This window comes from Acipenser ruthenus, chromosome 41, assembly GCF_902713425.1.
Source record: "Acipenser ruthenus chromosome 41, fAciRut3.2 maternal haplotype, whole genome shotgun sequence".
NCBI classification, from domain to species: Eukaryota; Metazoa; Chordata; class Actinopteri; order Acipenseriformes; family Acipenseridae; genus Acipenser; species Acipenser ruthenus.
In genome coordinates, this window is record NC_081229.1 from 5341854 (window position 1) to 5360164 (window position 18311).

At 38.7% G+C, this 18311-nt stretch overlaps 1 protein-coding gene across 1 annotated transcript; it reads left to right on the forward strand.

Moving 5' to 3' along the window:
• The first annotated feature begins 175 nt into the window (after positions 1 to 175).
• LOC117433890 (lysosomal thioesterase PPT2-A) lies at positions 176 to 18259 on the forward strand. Its single transcript, XM_059010713.1, has 8 exons — positions 176 to 523; positions 8306 to 8459; positions 9216 to 9311; positions 10129 to 10236; positions 13339 to 13422; positions 13900 to 13984; positions 15015 to 15069; positions 16005 to 18259. The coding sequence occupies exons 1-8, from the start codon at positions 350 to 352 to the stop codon at positions 16146 to 16148; spliced, it is 900 nt and encodes a 299-aa protein (XP_058866696.1). The 5' UTR covers positions 176 to 349; the 3' UTR covers positions 16149 to 18259.
• The last annotated feature ends 52 nt before the right edge of the window (positions 18260 to 18311 follow it).

Below are 18311 nucleotides of genomic sequence, written 5' to 3' on the forward strand. Positions count from 1 at the left end.
TTGAAGATATGATGCTGCTGTGTCGCTATGGACGCGTTTGGTTCCTTGGCTGTTCGGGATAGAGGAAGGCGGACGTGACGTCACGCTGAGGACATGAAGGAGGAACATAAAAACATTGCAAGCGGCAACGTCAGGATATTGCTGTACTCTCAAGCAGCAGTCGGACAGGGTTTGTTTGCTGTATTGTATTTTAAAATTGAAAAAATAAACCAAAAAACAAAAACCGAGACCTCAGCCGGTACCGATTCTACTGTATGTTCGCAATTCATAATTTGTATTCATGTCTTTTTATTAATTTTTAAAGTATATATATTATATACCGGTAGAACTACTCTTATCACACAGTATCATGACCCCGTTACAGCACACTGTAAACAACAAGCGATCTTCTGCGACAGGCTGCTGCACGCTGCTGCTTTTAATTGTCCTGAACGCTGTGTATTGTTACAAACCCATAATCATTGTGCACGGGTTATTCGACAGTTCCAGCGACTTTAAAACCCTCCTTGGCTACATCAACGAGGTAAGTGTGTAGATTTGCTTTGAAGATTATATATAACGAGAAGCTGTATTTGTTTTAGAGTACCTACTACATAACAACATCTTTTTTTTTGCTGTATGGTCTTGGAATAAACTTTAGGAAGAAGTGAAACTTGGGAGCCCTTTCATACCTAGTTTATAAAAATCTGATTTCGAATTCACTTCAAAACGAGCTAAAATGTTGAATTTAGGTTCGCTTTACGGAGTTCTTCGCCACTATAATCGCACCGGTTCGTTTGATTTTACACTGCAATGCAATATGCAAGTGAACCTGATCGCCTGGACGCTTGCACGTGACCACCGTGCTGTCTGCAGAGTCGCCAGGTCGGCTTATAAAGAGAGTCGCGGGTCGGAATTTGAGTCGCGGGTTGTGCTTGTTTTTGGTCTTTTTTTGAAGAACGAGGTCGCTATTTTTCTGTCACAAGTCTGACAACCCTGGCTGTCAGGCGGCTGTAAAATACTGAGAATGTATCTGTTAAGGCTAAAGTCCAAATTGGGTCAGTTTTATCGGTAAATGTCAACATTTTAACAAATAAGGTCGTAAATGTCCAAAATTAGGAAGAAATAGATCGCTTTTCAGACATTTTACAGGTTAATCTTATGATTTACTGAAGCGTATCGGTAAATGCAGTCATCTCATCATTGAAGAATGTATTTATTCCTGCATATAAACTGTCAATTAACAAAATAATCATTTTGTCGAAGAATGTATTTATTTATGCAGACACATTTTCCATTAAAAAAACAGATGTCGAACATTAAATTTGTTTTCTGCATACACATTTTCCATTAACAAAATAACAATTAATGAGCTTACAGTAATGCACAATTGTTCAGTACCGTGCTGAATTGCTCAATATTGTGATCCACTTATGAAGAACTACCAACATTCTGGTAAATTTTGATATAAAACAATTCACAATGGTGTTAAAGGATATTGTACTCAAAATGCTGTACGTAGTAGTTTGATGAAAAATAACATTCTGTTAAATGCAAATTAAATCACTTGGGACCTTTGTTTTTTCAACAGAAAATCACACTTTTCGTAAAACACAAAATGCAACAAATTCAGGCACTAAATATTTACTTACTGCTTCATAGACTCTTGTGACATTTGGAGTTGCACAGGACTTGAAGCCTTACAGTGTTCGAAAGCAAGACATTCGGTCATTAGCCAAAGCCACTTAAGATTTAACGGTAAATGTCCGAAATAAAGCGTTATCATGTTTATCTGGAACATATACCGTTTTGTAAATTTAAGATTTGCCAATATTCTGACTTTTACATAACATATGCTCTGTATATAATAAACACGATTGGTTGCGTCTGCATCAGACTAGCTGAGTTTATTCTTTTGGTTTATTTGCCCAAAGTCAGGTTAGAAATATTATGGAGCAGCACCCACGTTTTCGTGCTAGATTATGTACAAGGAGGAGACGTTTTCGTGCTAGGTTATGTACAGAGAGGAGACGTTTTCAAAGGTTACCTATGAGGCGGAATCCTTTTATTCTTTGAGTTTCTGTTGACTGTTGCATTGCCACTGGCATCAGTCGGACAGGCACATTGTTAGCAGTCCCTACTAATCCCTGTCTGTCTGCTCTCAATAGGATCGTATTGTAATGATACATTACCACTCCAAATCCCCCTTTATCCATGAGGAGCCGTTTCAGACAAAAGTGTGTCAAGGCAGAGAGAGAGAGAGAGAGAGAGAGAGAGGCCAAGTGTGCACAGCTGCACAGCGAGAGAGACCAAGCCGTTTATATCTGTAATAATAATAATATTAAATATGTAGGAAGACTGTACACACATATACATTTCACACAGGTGCCGGCTCTGTGTTTGCTAGAAAAGCTGTATTTTTATATAGCAAAACAATCAACATGCTCTCTGTAAAACCATCAAGGTGTACAGTCTGTCTACATATTTTATATTTTATTATTATTTTTAGATGTCTCTGCATTGACACACTTGTGTCTGAAACTGCTCCTCATATGAGAAACAAGCTGCTTTCTTTTAATAACTCATGTCTGGCAGCTAAAGTATAATAGATTGAAAAACACTGAGTTTGTGCACTGTGGGTTATGCATATCCCCTCACCACCCCCATCAAAACAAACCAGAGCATAATACAGAAAGGAGAGGTGGGGATGCATATCGGTGTTGCACAGGGCAATCCCTGTGAGATTCAGGGTGCATCTCCGATATGCTTCCCTGTCTCCCAACAGAAAAGCAGTTGAGGAGTATTTTATGCAGTAGTCAGGAAGCGTGTCACATGATTGCAGATGATTGGCTGTTAACATTCTAATGTCAGATGGTTAGAGTACAGTGGTTTAGAACTCCTTCCATTCCGGTCTTGTAGCTCCAGTTCCACAGAATTATACTGTGAACCATTTTACAAGCAGAACTACCTGCACAACCCAGTTCAGAGTTCAGGCAGTTAAAGGCCTGATTTGTTTGTTTATGGACACATGGGTAATGTTTGACTTGAGCAATGTTTGTTTCGCGTTCAAATAATTCTTTTTTTTTTCTTTTACAAACAGACTTGATTGGATTAAGAGGGAATGTGTAGCTCTTTGTAAGGAAATAAGCTGGGAGTAATTCTCAACAGTGCAGACTATTCATGAGATAACAACTACATTAAAGTAATCATAGCTATTTCTGTGACTCAGGAGTTACGGTGATTATCGCACAACGCTGAATAGGATTGGCCTGTGCAATCCCCTAAAATCACAACCCTGCTCCCAGAAGTGTTCCTTGACTACATGACCCTGCAAGATTGGTTAAGATGTTATGGTCCCATAACACTGTAGCATCTGTCGCCCTGCACCCTTAGAAATTGAGTTTTTCAGCAATAATCTGACTGACTTTCTTTGTGAGGTGCTGCTGTTATTAGGAGCTCTCTTGTTTCACTGGTCAGTTCAGTTTGGTTTTCGTAGATGTCTAGGCATTCTTTTCACAGTTCAATGGTTATCAGCTGGCTTGTGGGTATAATCCCAGTTTCTGACAGAATTCCAACAAATACCTCATACAAAGGTACCAGATGTTGGAATTGCTAAATTATGATAAACAAATCGCTCTGTAAATAAAAATAACACAAAACAAAGTTTGCAAGTACACCACTTGATCAAGCAATTAAGTGCCTACATTAAATGACTTACCAATACCATAGTTTTTTTTTATGTTTTAACATCAGAAACTTTTGCATTTCTTCAAATTCTAGGCAGGTAAAGGTGGGATTAGATTTAAGACCAGACATTTTGTATTTCTTTCTTTCTTTCTTTCTTTCTTTCTTTCTTTCTTTCTTTCTTTCTCATATGTGCACATTTCCAGAATTATCACTACAGGGATGGAAATAAGACTCCTATTGCATAGCAGTTTCACCCATTCCAGGTTTTAATACGAGCTTGACTCGCCACAGTGTATAGGTAGCAAGCTCAGACAAGTTACTAAACTCATAGTAAAGCCAGACTAGATCAAACTGCAATGCGATGGGAGTCTTGTTTCCATCCCTCCACTAAGCTTTAGTGCTGCTGTTCCAATTCAATATTTAAAGCTAACTCGTCAAGCACAGAAGAAAGCATATCTTGTTTTGCACAGTGATGACGCTACTGCAGTATATGTATGTCTAGAGTTTGGTTTCATTGTTCACACTCCATAAACACAGTGCAGATTTAAACCCTGATCACTGTAAAGTAATCTCGGTTTGAAATCACAAGCTCTTATCTCAGCGTTGTGTTGTTTAGCTCTGAGTTTCTGTTAGACAATGGCAGTGGGTTAAAGCAACGCTAACCTGAAGGACTTCAATTGCAGTGAACCCCCACTATCAAGTGATCTTGTAATTGAATGGGATTCTTATATTCTGTAGTTCATCCTATTCGTTTAAATTGTTAACACTTTAGTTGTATCCCTTCCTAACCTGAATTTAAAAGGGCCAGCTACTGGCCCCTGGATGACAAAGGCCAGCCCTGCAGGAGTCTGCCTCAGCTCACCAGGATCCTGGCCAGCATGATCTTCTGTAGCGTGATGAGGAGAAACAGTCCCTGTTGGTTTTGCTTCTCTAACCCACGGGAGGGTCAGAGCCTTTGAAATCCACAGCGAAAACCAACGCGCTCTCTCAGCCAGCATGCAGACCTGCTACTACCAGAGGTTATGAAGCGAATTGAACATGTGTTACTTTCAAACCTGCTTGTTGGAGACCTGTATAGTGATTGGAAGTGAAATTATTTTGTTTGCTACAACCCTTTTAAGAGGAACTGGTTTTTCAAACAGTGTATCGTTTTGGTCAAAAAAAAAAAAAAAATGTACACATCCCCAAATATCGCTTCGTTCCTGTTTTATATTTCTCTTAAACTGTTTCTAAATTAAAACCGTGGTTGTGGGAAAGGCTTGAGACTGTGCGCTTGAAACAACCATGAAATCTAAATACAGTCAAATACTTTATATCACTTCAAAAGGATGGAACATAAAAGGTCAATGGAATCTGAGTTGACTTTGGGGGATCCTAAGTTGGACAGTTGTCTATTTTAATACCTGTAACACAGCAGGGAGGGGGTTAATCCTCCCTGCATGAAGAAAAACATGTGCGGAATGCACATTGTGTTAATTGTTAATTATCCCCTGCACCTGGTAATTATTGTTAAATTAGGACCAGGTGCAGGGTATATAAGGGGTGCAGTCAGTCTGCTCACGGCTGCTGTATAGAAGGAGGTAGGAAGGTGTGCTCTGTTTCCAAGCAGTCGGCAAGTGAAGAGTTACTGTGTGTTTTGTGTTGTGGGGAAACGGCTTAGCCGTCCCACTTTATAGTATAGGTGTTCCTGAGTTTTAGTTAGCGCTCCGAAGGAGCTAGGTATTTGTTTTTGTTTTGTATTTTGTTTATTATTTGTATTATTAAAAGTGCGCGGAAGCGCTGAACCCCCAATTTCTGTGTCTGGGTCAATCTTTAAAGGGGCAACGAACCTAAGTGGGGGCAATTCATCACATACCACTCAGACTTTTTGTTCATTATAACTTGCCCCTGAATGGATACTCGCCCCCTCTTCAAGTTCGTAAGTAAGTACAATGTGAAAGAACAGACAGAGGACGCACCATGAGTAAGGCTGTATTTTTTTATTTCCCACAGATTTTACAGTCTTAGCACCATGAAATGTACCCACTGTCATGTAATATGTTGTTCCCAGTGACAAATTCCCATTTCTGAAATATCAGTGTTAATATAATTTTTTTTAGCATTTAAAAATAAATACAGCAAGCGTTTGCCTTGCACTGCATTTAGGAACCTGGCAGCCGGTTTAGTTTGCTTCCGGTAAATGATTGAACACACACTACATAGAGCTGCGCAACTAAAAAGACACCACCTGCATCAAAGATCGGAAACATTTCTGCTAAAGATCGCTCGGTCACGTGTCTGTATTTTAATCTTTATTTATATATATTTTTTGATAATTCACTGATGGTGAAAATGTATTGTCTTTAAAAGGTGGACAAAAAATACATATTCTGTAGTTTAGCAATTATTGTTTAGGTATGTTAAGTATTTTTGCAACATTTACTGTTTAGTAACTGTAGAGAAATGCTATTGTTTTCTGCTTTAATAAATCTTATGTTCAATCGTGAAATATCTCTTTTTTTTATTGTGAAATAAATCCCGCTAGACCATGAGCGTTCATAGAGTGCTATAGTTATTATTCCAGGAGTGAGGATGAGGCTGAATAACTCGGACGAGCCCCCGAAGGATGTATGGAAGCATGTATGTTTTAAACCTGCATTAAACAAATTCACGTGGAGAACTACTTGGATCAAGCTCTGCATCGGCTTTGCAACGTATGCTAGATATCTGAGTGCTTGTTGTAAAACTGGTTTGGAGAGAAACCAAAAATTATTTTAGCAAATAAAAAATGGCAACCTTTTCTATGGTGCAGCTTAAACATTTTCCATTTCTGCAAATTAAACTCAAGTGAATGACCTGTCAAGCTATTTAGACAACATGTTTAAAGTGCATTAGTAAAGGCCAAGAAAAATCAAGTGCACAGCGAGAAGACTTTCAAGAGATGGGAACACTTCCTAGTGACCGTAGCTATGAACATAATTCTGTTAATGTCACTTAAATGAGCTAAATACGTCTTACTGTATAGCAAGCAGGTAGTTTGGTCTTTAAAACTTGATATCTGGTACTAAGTTAGTTTAAAGAATGTTCTCAGTAACTCTGTTACTTGCAATTCCGAGGTCTTTTCACCTCCGCAGTGTCTTCTGGGTAATTGTACTGCTTTGAAAGCATGTCAGTCAATTGGGGGAATGACTGGGTGCTTAATTACATGAAAAAAAGCTGTTGGTCTTTCACTCTACAGGTGACCAAGCAACTATCTGAAAGCAGAGTAGTGTTTTAAATAATAGTAAAATGTGAAGCAGTCTACAGATCAGAGTGAACGCTGTTCTGAGTGCTTTCTGTTTCAGTTAAATAACCGCAGGCTGTTTTGACACACGAGAACAACTCATCTCTGGGTTTTCCTTCACAAGATGCATTCAGAGTTTTGTTTTTTGCTTGGGGTTTCTGCAACGCGACTGACTGCAAACTGAAAGACTCCTTTACACAACACGTTTGTAAACTTTCTTATGTTCATGCTCTGTGTGTTAAAGCTACAGACAGTATCCCACAAACCTCTTCAGTCTGACACTACAATAGTGTCTCTTCTTTTACATTCAGTGAGTTCAGTTTGTTTAAAGCGTCAGTCAGTGTCTCTGAATCCTCTTCAGTTTGGCACTAAAGTATAACTCCTTCTGTTTGGTGTCTGTTGGTTTATTTCATTCTTCCAGAGTTTAAGCAACAGACAATACCCTACAATCCTGTACAGTTTGACTAGTGGCTTCCTTGTTTCATTACATTCTTTCATAGTTCAGTTTCATTAAACCACAGCCAGTGTATTTTTAATCCTGTTCAGTTTGACACTACACTATAATTCCTCCATGCTGTCTGTCTGTTCACAACAGAAATCTCATTTTATTTCCATTAGTACTCCAGACAGCCAGTGTGCCACGATAATGGTGTGCCACTTGGTCCTGCTGTGTGATTCCTGCTTGTCTTTATCTATAGACATCCAGTTTCAGTTTGGCACCTGCCAGCTTTTAATGAAACTATGGAAGAATAAAGTAAACACACAGATGCTAAAATTACATTCTACTGCACTATCCTCTTCAATTTGCTGTATGAAGGCGTCTGTCTGTACTTGCAGTAGTTGTTGGTCATGCTTCTCTACTGTTTCATATTGCTGATAGCTCTAGTCATTAGCCTGAGCGTGCAGCATGCAGACTGTGGGCTAATGACAATGTGGAGTGAAAGCTTGGAGAATCTAGCCTAGTATCTTACATGGATATTTCTGTAAAAACTTGTGACTACAAGGCTTGTCGGATAGATTTGAAAATGCGTGAACTGCAATTGCACATTGTAGCAAAAAAAAAAAAAAAAAAACTTATTTAAAAACTCAAGAGCATGGCAGGGATGGAAGTAATACTCCCATTCCATTTCTGGTTTTACTGTGAGTTTTAAAGACACACCTGAGCTTGTTACTTACACAGTATCACTGCAATAGGAGTCTTATTTCCATCTCTGCACAGTCATTCCCTGTAGTTAACCATGCTTTCACTGCACTAGGTTACACGTGGCTATGCTTTTACTATGAGAAATGTTCTTAAGTTAGGCTAGCACGTTCTGGTTTTCTGTCCCCTGGTGTGGAGGGTGCATGTCTCTGACCGGCCGGTATTCTGTTTTGCAGACTCACCCCGGCACCAATGTCACGGTCATCGACCTCTTCGATCACAGCGAGAGCCTGCAGCCCATGTGGAAACAGGTGGAGGGCTTCAAGGACGCCATCTATCCCATCATGCAAAACGCAGCCAAAGGGGTGCATCTCATCTGCTACTCTCAGGGTAAAACCATAGCAGCTATCCCATCATGCAACACGCATCTGACAGGGAGTATCTCATCTGCTACTCGCAGGGTAAAACTAAAGCAGCTTTGAACATTTTAATCTGTTGCGTTTCTCAAAGGAGATGCATTTCCTGCTAAATGTCTGAATTTGTGAAACGTGATAACTTGGGTTTAATAAATCGATGATGAAAAAGTTCTGACGCAAAAACCAGATTTAAAGACGAAGTATCTTCCAGGAGTTTAATGATTCATTGTGTATTGTTGAACTGTGATGCTTTCGCTATATGATGTATTGTATCGTGATACAAGACCAAAAGCACAACAACTCGGCTCATTGTAGTTCACCAAACTGTTCTTGAATGAAGAATAAGCGTGTTTTGTACTTGGTCTCATTGATTTTGTCTCATTGATTTTTTTTTTCTTTTAACAAAATGGGCCATCATCAAATTACCATTTGATTTTATTGTGCATCATAAAAGTAGCCCATCAGGATCATCACACGTATTGTCATACACACCATATAATGTCGTGACATTAATGTATCATTACATGTCTAGTAGCTTCATTTTTTTTCAGTATATAAACACATTATCTGAGTAACTGAAATATGATTGCAATGAACTATGAACTGGGACGACCTTAATTCTTTGCTATTCATATGTAACCACGACATGCTAATCTGTGTGATTGTTGTGAAACGGAAAAGAAGAAACCAAACTTATTTTTTAACTGGATCTCTCTGTTCCCTGTGTCAGGCGGGCTGGTGTGTCGCGGGATTCTCTCCACTCTTCCGGATCACAATGTGGACACCTTCATCTCCCTGTCCTCTCCGCAGGCTGGTCAGTACGGAGGTAAGGGCTTGGAGCCAGGGAGCTCCATACAAAATATATGTATATAGCAGATAGATACATGCATGCATATTGGTATAGCTATCTGTATACATATATTGCTAATAGGAAAAGAAAGACTAATGTAAAGTAAGTTTAGTTTACGAAAACTGAATCGCTGATGGAATGAATAGTAGCAATAAAAAGAGACTGCATTAACACAGCGATTCCCAGGACTCCAGAGGAAGGTGATAGGCTAGTCTAGGATATTGCTGCTCTAGAAAGAGTGCAAAGAAGAGAGACCAGAATTATCCTGGGTTTAAAAGGCATGTCTTATGCAGACAGGCTAAAAGAATTGAATCTGTTCAGTCTTGAACAAAGAAGACTACGCGGCGATCTGATTCAAGCATTCAAAATCCTAAAAGGTATAGACAATGTCGACCCAGGGGACTTTTTTGACCTAAAAAAAGAAACAAGGACCATGGGTCACAAATGAAGATTAGATAAAGGGGCATTCAGAACAGAAAATAGGTGGCACTTTTTTACACAGAGAATTGTGAGGGTCTGGAACCAACTCCCCAGTAATGTTGTTGAAGCTGACACCCTGGGATCCTTCAAGAAGCTGCCTGATGAGATTCTGGGATCAATAAGCTACTAACAACCAAACGAGCAAGATGAGCTGAATGGCCTCCTCTCGTTTGTAAACTTTCTTATGTTCTTAACCCTCTAGCGCCACCTAGCCACCCCCTGGGTTGGAACCCAGGCCTCCAGAGGAAGGCAGGTATAAGAGGCTAGTGAATGGTCCCACATTGAGGAAAGTGTTTCCGTTCTCTCTTCACAGACACTGATTATCTGAAGTGGGTGTTCCCCACCCTGGTCAAGACCAATCTCTTTCACTTCTGTTACACTCACGTGGGGCAGGGCTTGTCCATCTGCAACTACTGGAACGGTGAGCTGGAGGCTTTTTTAATGTCTTCACTGCTGATGCAATACAATGCCAATATCTATCTGCAGACTGAAACTGACACTGATTTCATTGTCTCTGTACTTAACAAATGGCTTGATAGAAATTAAATTATGGATACAACAGAACTTTTTGTGTAGTTGAATAGTCATCAATTGCATAAACTTGACACATTTAGCATGGTTATCGATGGGCTTGAGATTGGGTTTAGGTCTGAAATGAGAAATCTTGGTATTTTGAGTCCCATGTGCGGAATCTCCCCAGGATGTCATTTTTCCCTTCTACATAATATTGCCCGATTCTGTTCCGTTCTGTCTTTGTTGAAGTTAGCGCATGCCTTTGTCTCTTCTAGACTTGATCACTGCAATGCTCTGCTTGCTGGAGTCTCTAAGAGGGTTCTCAACAGGCTGCAATATGTTCAGAATTCGGCTACTCTGGTTTTAACTAAATCTAAATCCTGTGAACATATGACTCCTGTTTTGGCATCCTTGCATTGGCTGCTTGTCAAGTTTAGGGCCCTATGGATTGGCTCCATGCAAAATAAAAGATTTGGCACATAATGATATTCCTTCACAGAATTTGCGGTCACTGGACTCTGGTCTTTTAATTATTCCAAAAACAAGGCTACATTCAGTGGGTGACCGGGCATGCTGCAGTTATGCACCAAGATTGTGGATTGCTCATCCTGAGAGGGGGATCAAGGACTCTGATTTATTATTTTTAAATCCTGTCTTAAAACACACTTTTATACACTTGCATTTCCTAATGTTTATATGTTTTATTGTAATGTCTGCTATGAATCCTTTTATTGAAAATTTAATTTGACATGAAAATGTCAAATTCAAAACATTTTATGTGTTTAAATTTGTAACATTATAAATAAACCTAACCCAAACTGCCCTTTATTCATTTGAATAAATATTGTGAACGATGGAAATCATATAGAATAGCCTATGCACGAAGTTAAAATATATTTTTTGAAACACTTTAATTTTAGTATATAAAATAAATTGCAAAAACTAAACAGGTGTTTTTATCAAACCTTTAAATTAGGTACCTTTGTATAATTTAACATTTTAGAAATGCAGTTAGTTATTTTTCTTGGTCATCAAACAAGAAAGTGCATGTCTCTTATTATTTCCATTCATGAATACCTGAACTGGAATCACGTTTGAGTAAAACCAGTACAACGTGCGCAAAAACATAACTCTCAAATCCTAATATCTGAACACTGTGTAACTAAATCGTCCAGCCGTTACCTCTCACGCTGAACTGTCATGCGCACAATGCAGAAGGAAACGAGAGCTTTGCATAAGGTCCTTTTTTCACAACTACTCTGTACATAAAACTTGCAACATTCCCCCCCCCAAAAAAAAATTGCGAATTTTTTTTAATTATTATTCTCCAACAAAACATATTCTAGCGTTGTTTTAAGACAAGCCAGTAATCAATAAAATAGCAGTATATCCAAACATTTTAACAAATTAATTACCGGTATGTAACAAGATTTATCAGTTTGATTAATAACTTGATTTAGTTAATGTTGAAACCTACATCAAAGTACTGTATTTTAAATGGTACTAGCTTATTAGTGACAAAAAACCGTATTCATCATAGGCATCAATTGAATTTTTAAATGAATGGTATCAAGTACAAAAGTTAGTATGAAAACGTTTCTACAAAAGAAGAAAAAACATTCCAGCACCTCAAAGCTGAGCCCGCGGTACAAATGCATTCTCCTGCAGCTGCCTTTTTTATTCTTTATACTCTGCAAAACGTATTCTTTGGTAGCGGATTCGACATATCGTAATTTTATTAACACACTGTTTGCATCTGCCATCAGAGCGATCACATGACCTTAACCTTAGCGCTCTCGCTCTAAATCCCGCCTACAGGTAGGCAATCTGTTAGCTCTGATTTGTGAATTTCTGCTTTGATTGACAGTCCGCCAATACCGCCGGCCCCTTCCTTTTGTTATTTAATAGAAAAAAAAATCTATAGAATGTCATCGCTCCCGCAGCCCACCCCTGAACCCCTGAGCTACACTGTATCGGTAACAAGCTTAGGAGTGTCTTAGTAAACTCTTAGTGAAACCAGAAATAAATCAAACTGCTATGCAATGGGAGACTTTTTTCCATCTCTGTTTTTCCCATTGCTTAATTCACTTCTTCCCTTTCTAAGTCTGCTATCATTTTGCAGAAACACACACCACATTTATTAAAAATAGGGATGTAACGCTACAGCAATGTCACGATATGTATCGCGATATGCAGGTTGCGATATGATAGGTATCACGATACATGCGATGTACAGATTAGCTACATGCGTGATGCATAATAAGACCAAATGATCATTTTACAGGTGTGCTATTTTGTTAATTAAGTGAAATGAAATAGGCAGAGTGTGTATTCATACCAACTGTAACACACCTACGCTTGTTTAGTGTTCATAGCGACTTTGCATCGACTCCCCATGTAGTGTAGATTTTCTATTCAAACTCCAGAGGGAATCGGCACAGTAATAAAGTTTCAAATACTCCTTCGTTTCCAGTTTTCTTTCAAACAATTTCTGTTTGAAGCACATGTTTAAACATTACAGGGTTTTCATTCTTTTATTTTTTTCAGTTAAGATTGATTCACCTGTGTTCAGGAGCTGCTCTTCAGCTCTAATCGATTGCCATAGATATAGTATGTAGTGTCCATATGTTTTGCTGGCAGTACACTAGTTGTGCACTAGATGGCTCACTAATATAAAGGCACTTTGACTGATCTAACCTATGTTACATGTATCTATAGCAGGCAAGTAGAGCTGAAGTGCACCATCTAACTCTCCATAATTACCATAAGAATGACACCAAACGATTGCTAAAGTTATGAACATGTAAAAGGGCAATAAAATAGAGGAAAATATAATTTGAAGTAGCTTACTCTTCTTGGATCCATTCACCTGGTTTTGGTGATACTTGGTGTGGACATTCCTTAGCAGATCTTATAGAGGGTATTAGGAAGGTTTACTGTGTATCTCTCTTCCTCTGATTGGTTGTTCTGATTCGATGTGCATTTTCTGAAGATGTTTTGTTCCCCTCAGATCCTCACCACCAGGACATGTACTTGAATAGCAGCGATTTCCTGGCTGTTTTAAACAATGAACGAGAGAACCCCGATGCTACAGGTACTGTTAACTAAACCCGTCTCTGTACATTAAATATGTCCGGGATTCAGTTTAGTTTACTATTGCTAAACATTCACAGGGATGGAAATAAGACTCCCATTGCATCACAGTTTGAGCCACTCCTTGTTTTACTATGTGTTTTCATAAGACTCTCCTGAGCTAATCAAGTTTGTACTATAACCTGGATTGGGTGAATCTGCTATGCAATAGGAGTCTTATTTCCATCCCTGATTCAGTCATCCACTACACCTTTTATATTAGACTCAGATCTCATCCACTGATACCCTCAGTACATTACTCGTTTGCTATACTGTAGCTTGAACAGTTTTTCAGTTAGTGCTGGCACTGACTTGGGTTTCTGATGTAGATTGTGTTTCTTTTTTGTGAATCTGGCACCGTGAGTAGAGGTCTGTAAATGATACAGTTCAGTTAGTTCACTGCAGCCCAAGTCCTGACTCTACTCTTTCTGTGTTTCAGTCTGGAAGAACAATTTCTTGCGAATCAAGAAGCTTGTTTTAATCGGAGGGCCAGACGATGGTGTCATCACACCTTGGCAGTCCAGGTAAGTGCTTTTTCTTTTCTTTCTTTCTTTCTTTCTTTCTTTCTTTCTTTCTTTCTTTCTTTATTTCTTTCTTCTCACTCTCTTGCTGTCCTAATTCAATTTCAAATTCCAATGTTCTTTGGCATGGCAAGTCATATAGACATTGACAAATTTAATGCAGCAAATATAGAGAAATATTTTAGAAATAGCGAAAGTGACGGTACGACCAGAGCAGATGTATTGAAAGCTCTCTGCTCTGCACTTCAATAGAGGTGGCTGCAGGCTGTAACATACTGCGCAGAAACATTTGCCCCTTCACCAAGAAAAGTCTGTTTTCTTGTCTCTTGTCTGTCTGATTTTATATTTAAACTTCGAGAAATATCGAAATACAGTAGTCTCTGGCTAAGAGAACACCCCTCGGGAAGCAAGGCATGCTCTCTTAGCCGAAGTGACCACCTGACACAACATGCCAAGGCCAATCATGATATTAATCAATAAATTCAAATGTATTACTTATATCATGATGCACGTGCATCAACGTATGAAATGAACAGAATAAGTGAAAGACATTAGGGAAGTGTATGATAATAAACTATACAAATAAACTAACTGACAAACTAAATTAACAAAGCACCCCTACATACGGTAAAAATGCAGCAGCAGCTCTAATGGCAATTATGAATACGAGAATGAATTTTAACACAATGGTTATTAACACAGCACAGCCCTACACACAATAAATTCTGCAGCAGCTCTTGATTACTCTCATGATGACAAGTCAGTTTTGAAAAGATTGAATAAAGCATTTGAGTTTGCGTTATCAGGTTACAAAACCGTACTGTATCAATTCTGAAGCGGTTAGCAACTAATTGCTATCGGTGCCAAAAATATGTTCTTTTAAAGGAAGTTCCTGTTCCTTTTAGCCGGAGCATTTACAATGGGGAAAATTCATTTTAACACAAGGTTGTTCCCTAAGCCGAAGTGTTCTCTTAGGAGGTGTTCCTATACACAGAGATTACTGTGTTTAAAATGCCTCTCTCTCCCCTTGTAGCCACTTTGCGTTCTACAATGAGAACGAGACGGTTGTGGAGATGAGAGACCAGATGGTGAGTAATGTTTCAACTTCTCTGTTTTGATGTCTAGATTCACCGTCTCCTCTTTGAGTCACATGTTTGCAGCGCATGTTAAAATAGCTTTTTTGTTCCATGGTACAATTATAGCAGAGCATTGTGACTGTCGGAGCTGGTCAAGTTCGTGCATCAACAATAACCTAGCATGGTACTAGATTTTTGTTTTGTTCTTTAAATTACATGCTTGATCAACTTTTATGATGTTTGCTATGATTGCGTGGCTTGTGTTTTATTTTTTTATGCAGTTACATTATATATACACAGTAGGTGGGGCTGGCATAGTTGAAAGGTCACAGGGATGGAAAGACACCCCTTGCATAGCAGTTTGATCCATTCCAGGTTTCACTATGAGTTTACTAAGACAGCTACACTTGTTACCGACACACTGGGACTAATCAAGCTCATAGTAAAAGCTGGAATGTGTGAAACTGCAGTAGGACTCTTCTTTCCAATCCTGGGTCACGTCACATGATTACAGATTTAAAAGCAGATAGACAAAGAAAAAAAAAAGGAGGGGGGCGACACGACGACTCAGTATTGTAGCAACAAAACCTAGAGCCACTCCGTGATAGCAAATACATAAAACAGAAAAGGTAAAAAAAAAAGGATATGAAAAAGAGAAACACCTGTTGACTCCAATCAAACATCCAAGTCATGTGACTGAAAATATCTTCAGCACTCTTCAGCTGTTTGTTTCTCAGTTTTGTACATTACTATTGGATTTTCATCTTTCTAAAAAAAAAAAAGACTGGAGTAAACTGTCTGAAAGTCTGGCCATTAACCTTTACATAAGATTATCCCAGCAGGGCACATGGGTTGATCAAACGGACCCCTTTCAGCCGCTACAGAAATGAAACCTGCTTTCTGAATCCGGCCCTGTGTTTGAGGTCTGTGCGTTTCTCTTGCTGCAGGTTTACCTGAAGGACACTTTTGGTCTGAAGACCCTGGATGCCAGAGGAGACCTGGTCACCTATGAGATGAGTGGCGTGCAGCACACCAAGTGGCACTCCAACCAGACCGTCTACACAGAGTGCATCGCCAGGTGGCTCACATAAACAACACCACAGCAACCGGCTGCAGATCACACCGCCTCCTGCGTCTTTACTCTCCCCTTTGCGTGTTTGCAATCCTTTTTAGTGGTTCCTTTTGCAGTTTCTCAAATACTGTGTTTATTAAGTCTGTGTCGAGGTGGCTTGGAGCTCAGCTGCTCTTCAATTCCAGTTGCCTGCTATTGTAATGTAATCCAGATCCACAGAAGTGTCCTTTTTATATGAGTATGCGCCCGAGTGCACAGCTGTGGATTGCCAGAATTAGAACAGGATATCCAAACTATTAATACTCAATAGTGCTAAGTTTTAGAATATACTAAAAAAACAAAAAAAAACATTCTGAAGACTTCTAGTTATAATGTTTGTTATTGATCTAGCCCATGTTGCATGAATCAACTAGCACTGAAGGGCAGCTCCTGAGCTCCTTTGGTCTTTGAGTAACTGCACTGTTGCAATGAGAAGCACTCAAAGATTGCAAACATCCGAAAATGAAACGGGGACGGTTCAAATGAAGGACATTTAAAAAGGGAAACTGTAATTTGAACTTACATTTTTAAATTATAATAGTGTTTTTGATACCACAGGAGCCAAACAGTAAGAAATCATGAATCTCAAGTTGTTTTTTTGGGGGGTTTCATTATTATTATTATTTTTTTAGATTGTTAGAGATCTGTCATTTCTGTGTTCAGTTTTTAACCGTCAGGTTTCGTAACAAGGGACAGTGATGTAAAGAGGTGTGATATTATGCAGTGCTAGATGTTACGCTGCGTGACACAAATACTGAGTTTAGTGAATGAAGTGGTGTATAGCACATGTACCATGTTCTGTCAGCATGGCCTTGTGAATTATCGAATCATGACATTCGGCTAGTGCCTTCATCAGTGTAATGCAATTTGTGAAGAAACTTGGTTAGGACATTCTTTAACCCTAGGTATTGTGCTAAAGAATGTCAGAACTGTGTGTGTTGGAGGAGGGTGTGTGTGTGTGTGTGTGGGGAGGGGGGGGCTAGGTTATCTAATTTAGATTTTTATATTCATCTAGATGAAACTTGGTTTGGGCATTCTGTAACCCAAGTTACTGACTATCACAATTTAAGTCAAGTGTATGTCAGTTTGTCTTGCTTACATTTTTCTATATATCTAGAGAATCATTCATCCAATTGTGGTGAAAGTTGCTGATAATGGCAATAGTTGAAACATTTTGTGTTTTTATAAAATGTTTTATTAAAAAAAAAAGTAGTTCTATTGAGGGAATAGCTGTACATGCTGTATATTATAGAGGATGAACACCACCCCACCCCATCCCCCCCATCGCCCCATCGCCCCATCACCCCATCACCACCGCCGCAGGCAGTATTGGTTTATCCCTAAATATAAGACTCCCATAGCTAAAGACAGACAGAAGTATATGTCAAAATTAGAAACGATTATGAAAAAAAGCAGCTGCTGAACCCATGTTGGGGAGAAGTGTGCTTTTGTTTACTATTTTAAACTGAACAAATAGTGAATTGTAACATTCATTTTTAGAAGGAACTTGTAAAGCAGTTTGTGATGTTAATGGACATGTTGAGTGGTTATGAGGCTTTCCGGCGCTAATGAAAACATCAAGCAAATATTATTTATGTACATTTTAATTGCATCCTAATATAATTGCAAGCACTGTATCAAATTATATTGGACGAGAAGAAACCACTCTTGGTTGAATCGTATATATTTCTATTTATTTTGTTGTGCAATGTGTTGCTGTTGCATGCTGGTACAAAATCCCTTCCTGTGCTGTCTGTCAGTTTCACGTACATGTTTGGAGAATGTGTCACACAGCACAGGAAGGGATGTAGGTAACGGGTGCAAAGCCTTCATCAAAGAAGGGGTGGGATAGTTTTGCTCAGATTTTAGTAAGGGATTTGTAGGACATTCTAACCTTATGTCTATGATTATGCGTTTTGTTTACCTTTGTGAGATTCTGGCAATAAACAACCCACCAATGTGGATTACATTTTGTACACGTGAACATTTTAAGGTGCATTTTAAAATAAAATGTATTAAAAACAAAACAAAACAAATCTGTCAACGGAATGTATTTCTTTTAATTTTATTAAATGTTTTTGTGATGCTAAAGTGTCCATTTTTATATGTACTTTAAATATTTTTTTAGATAACGGTTAACTTT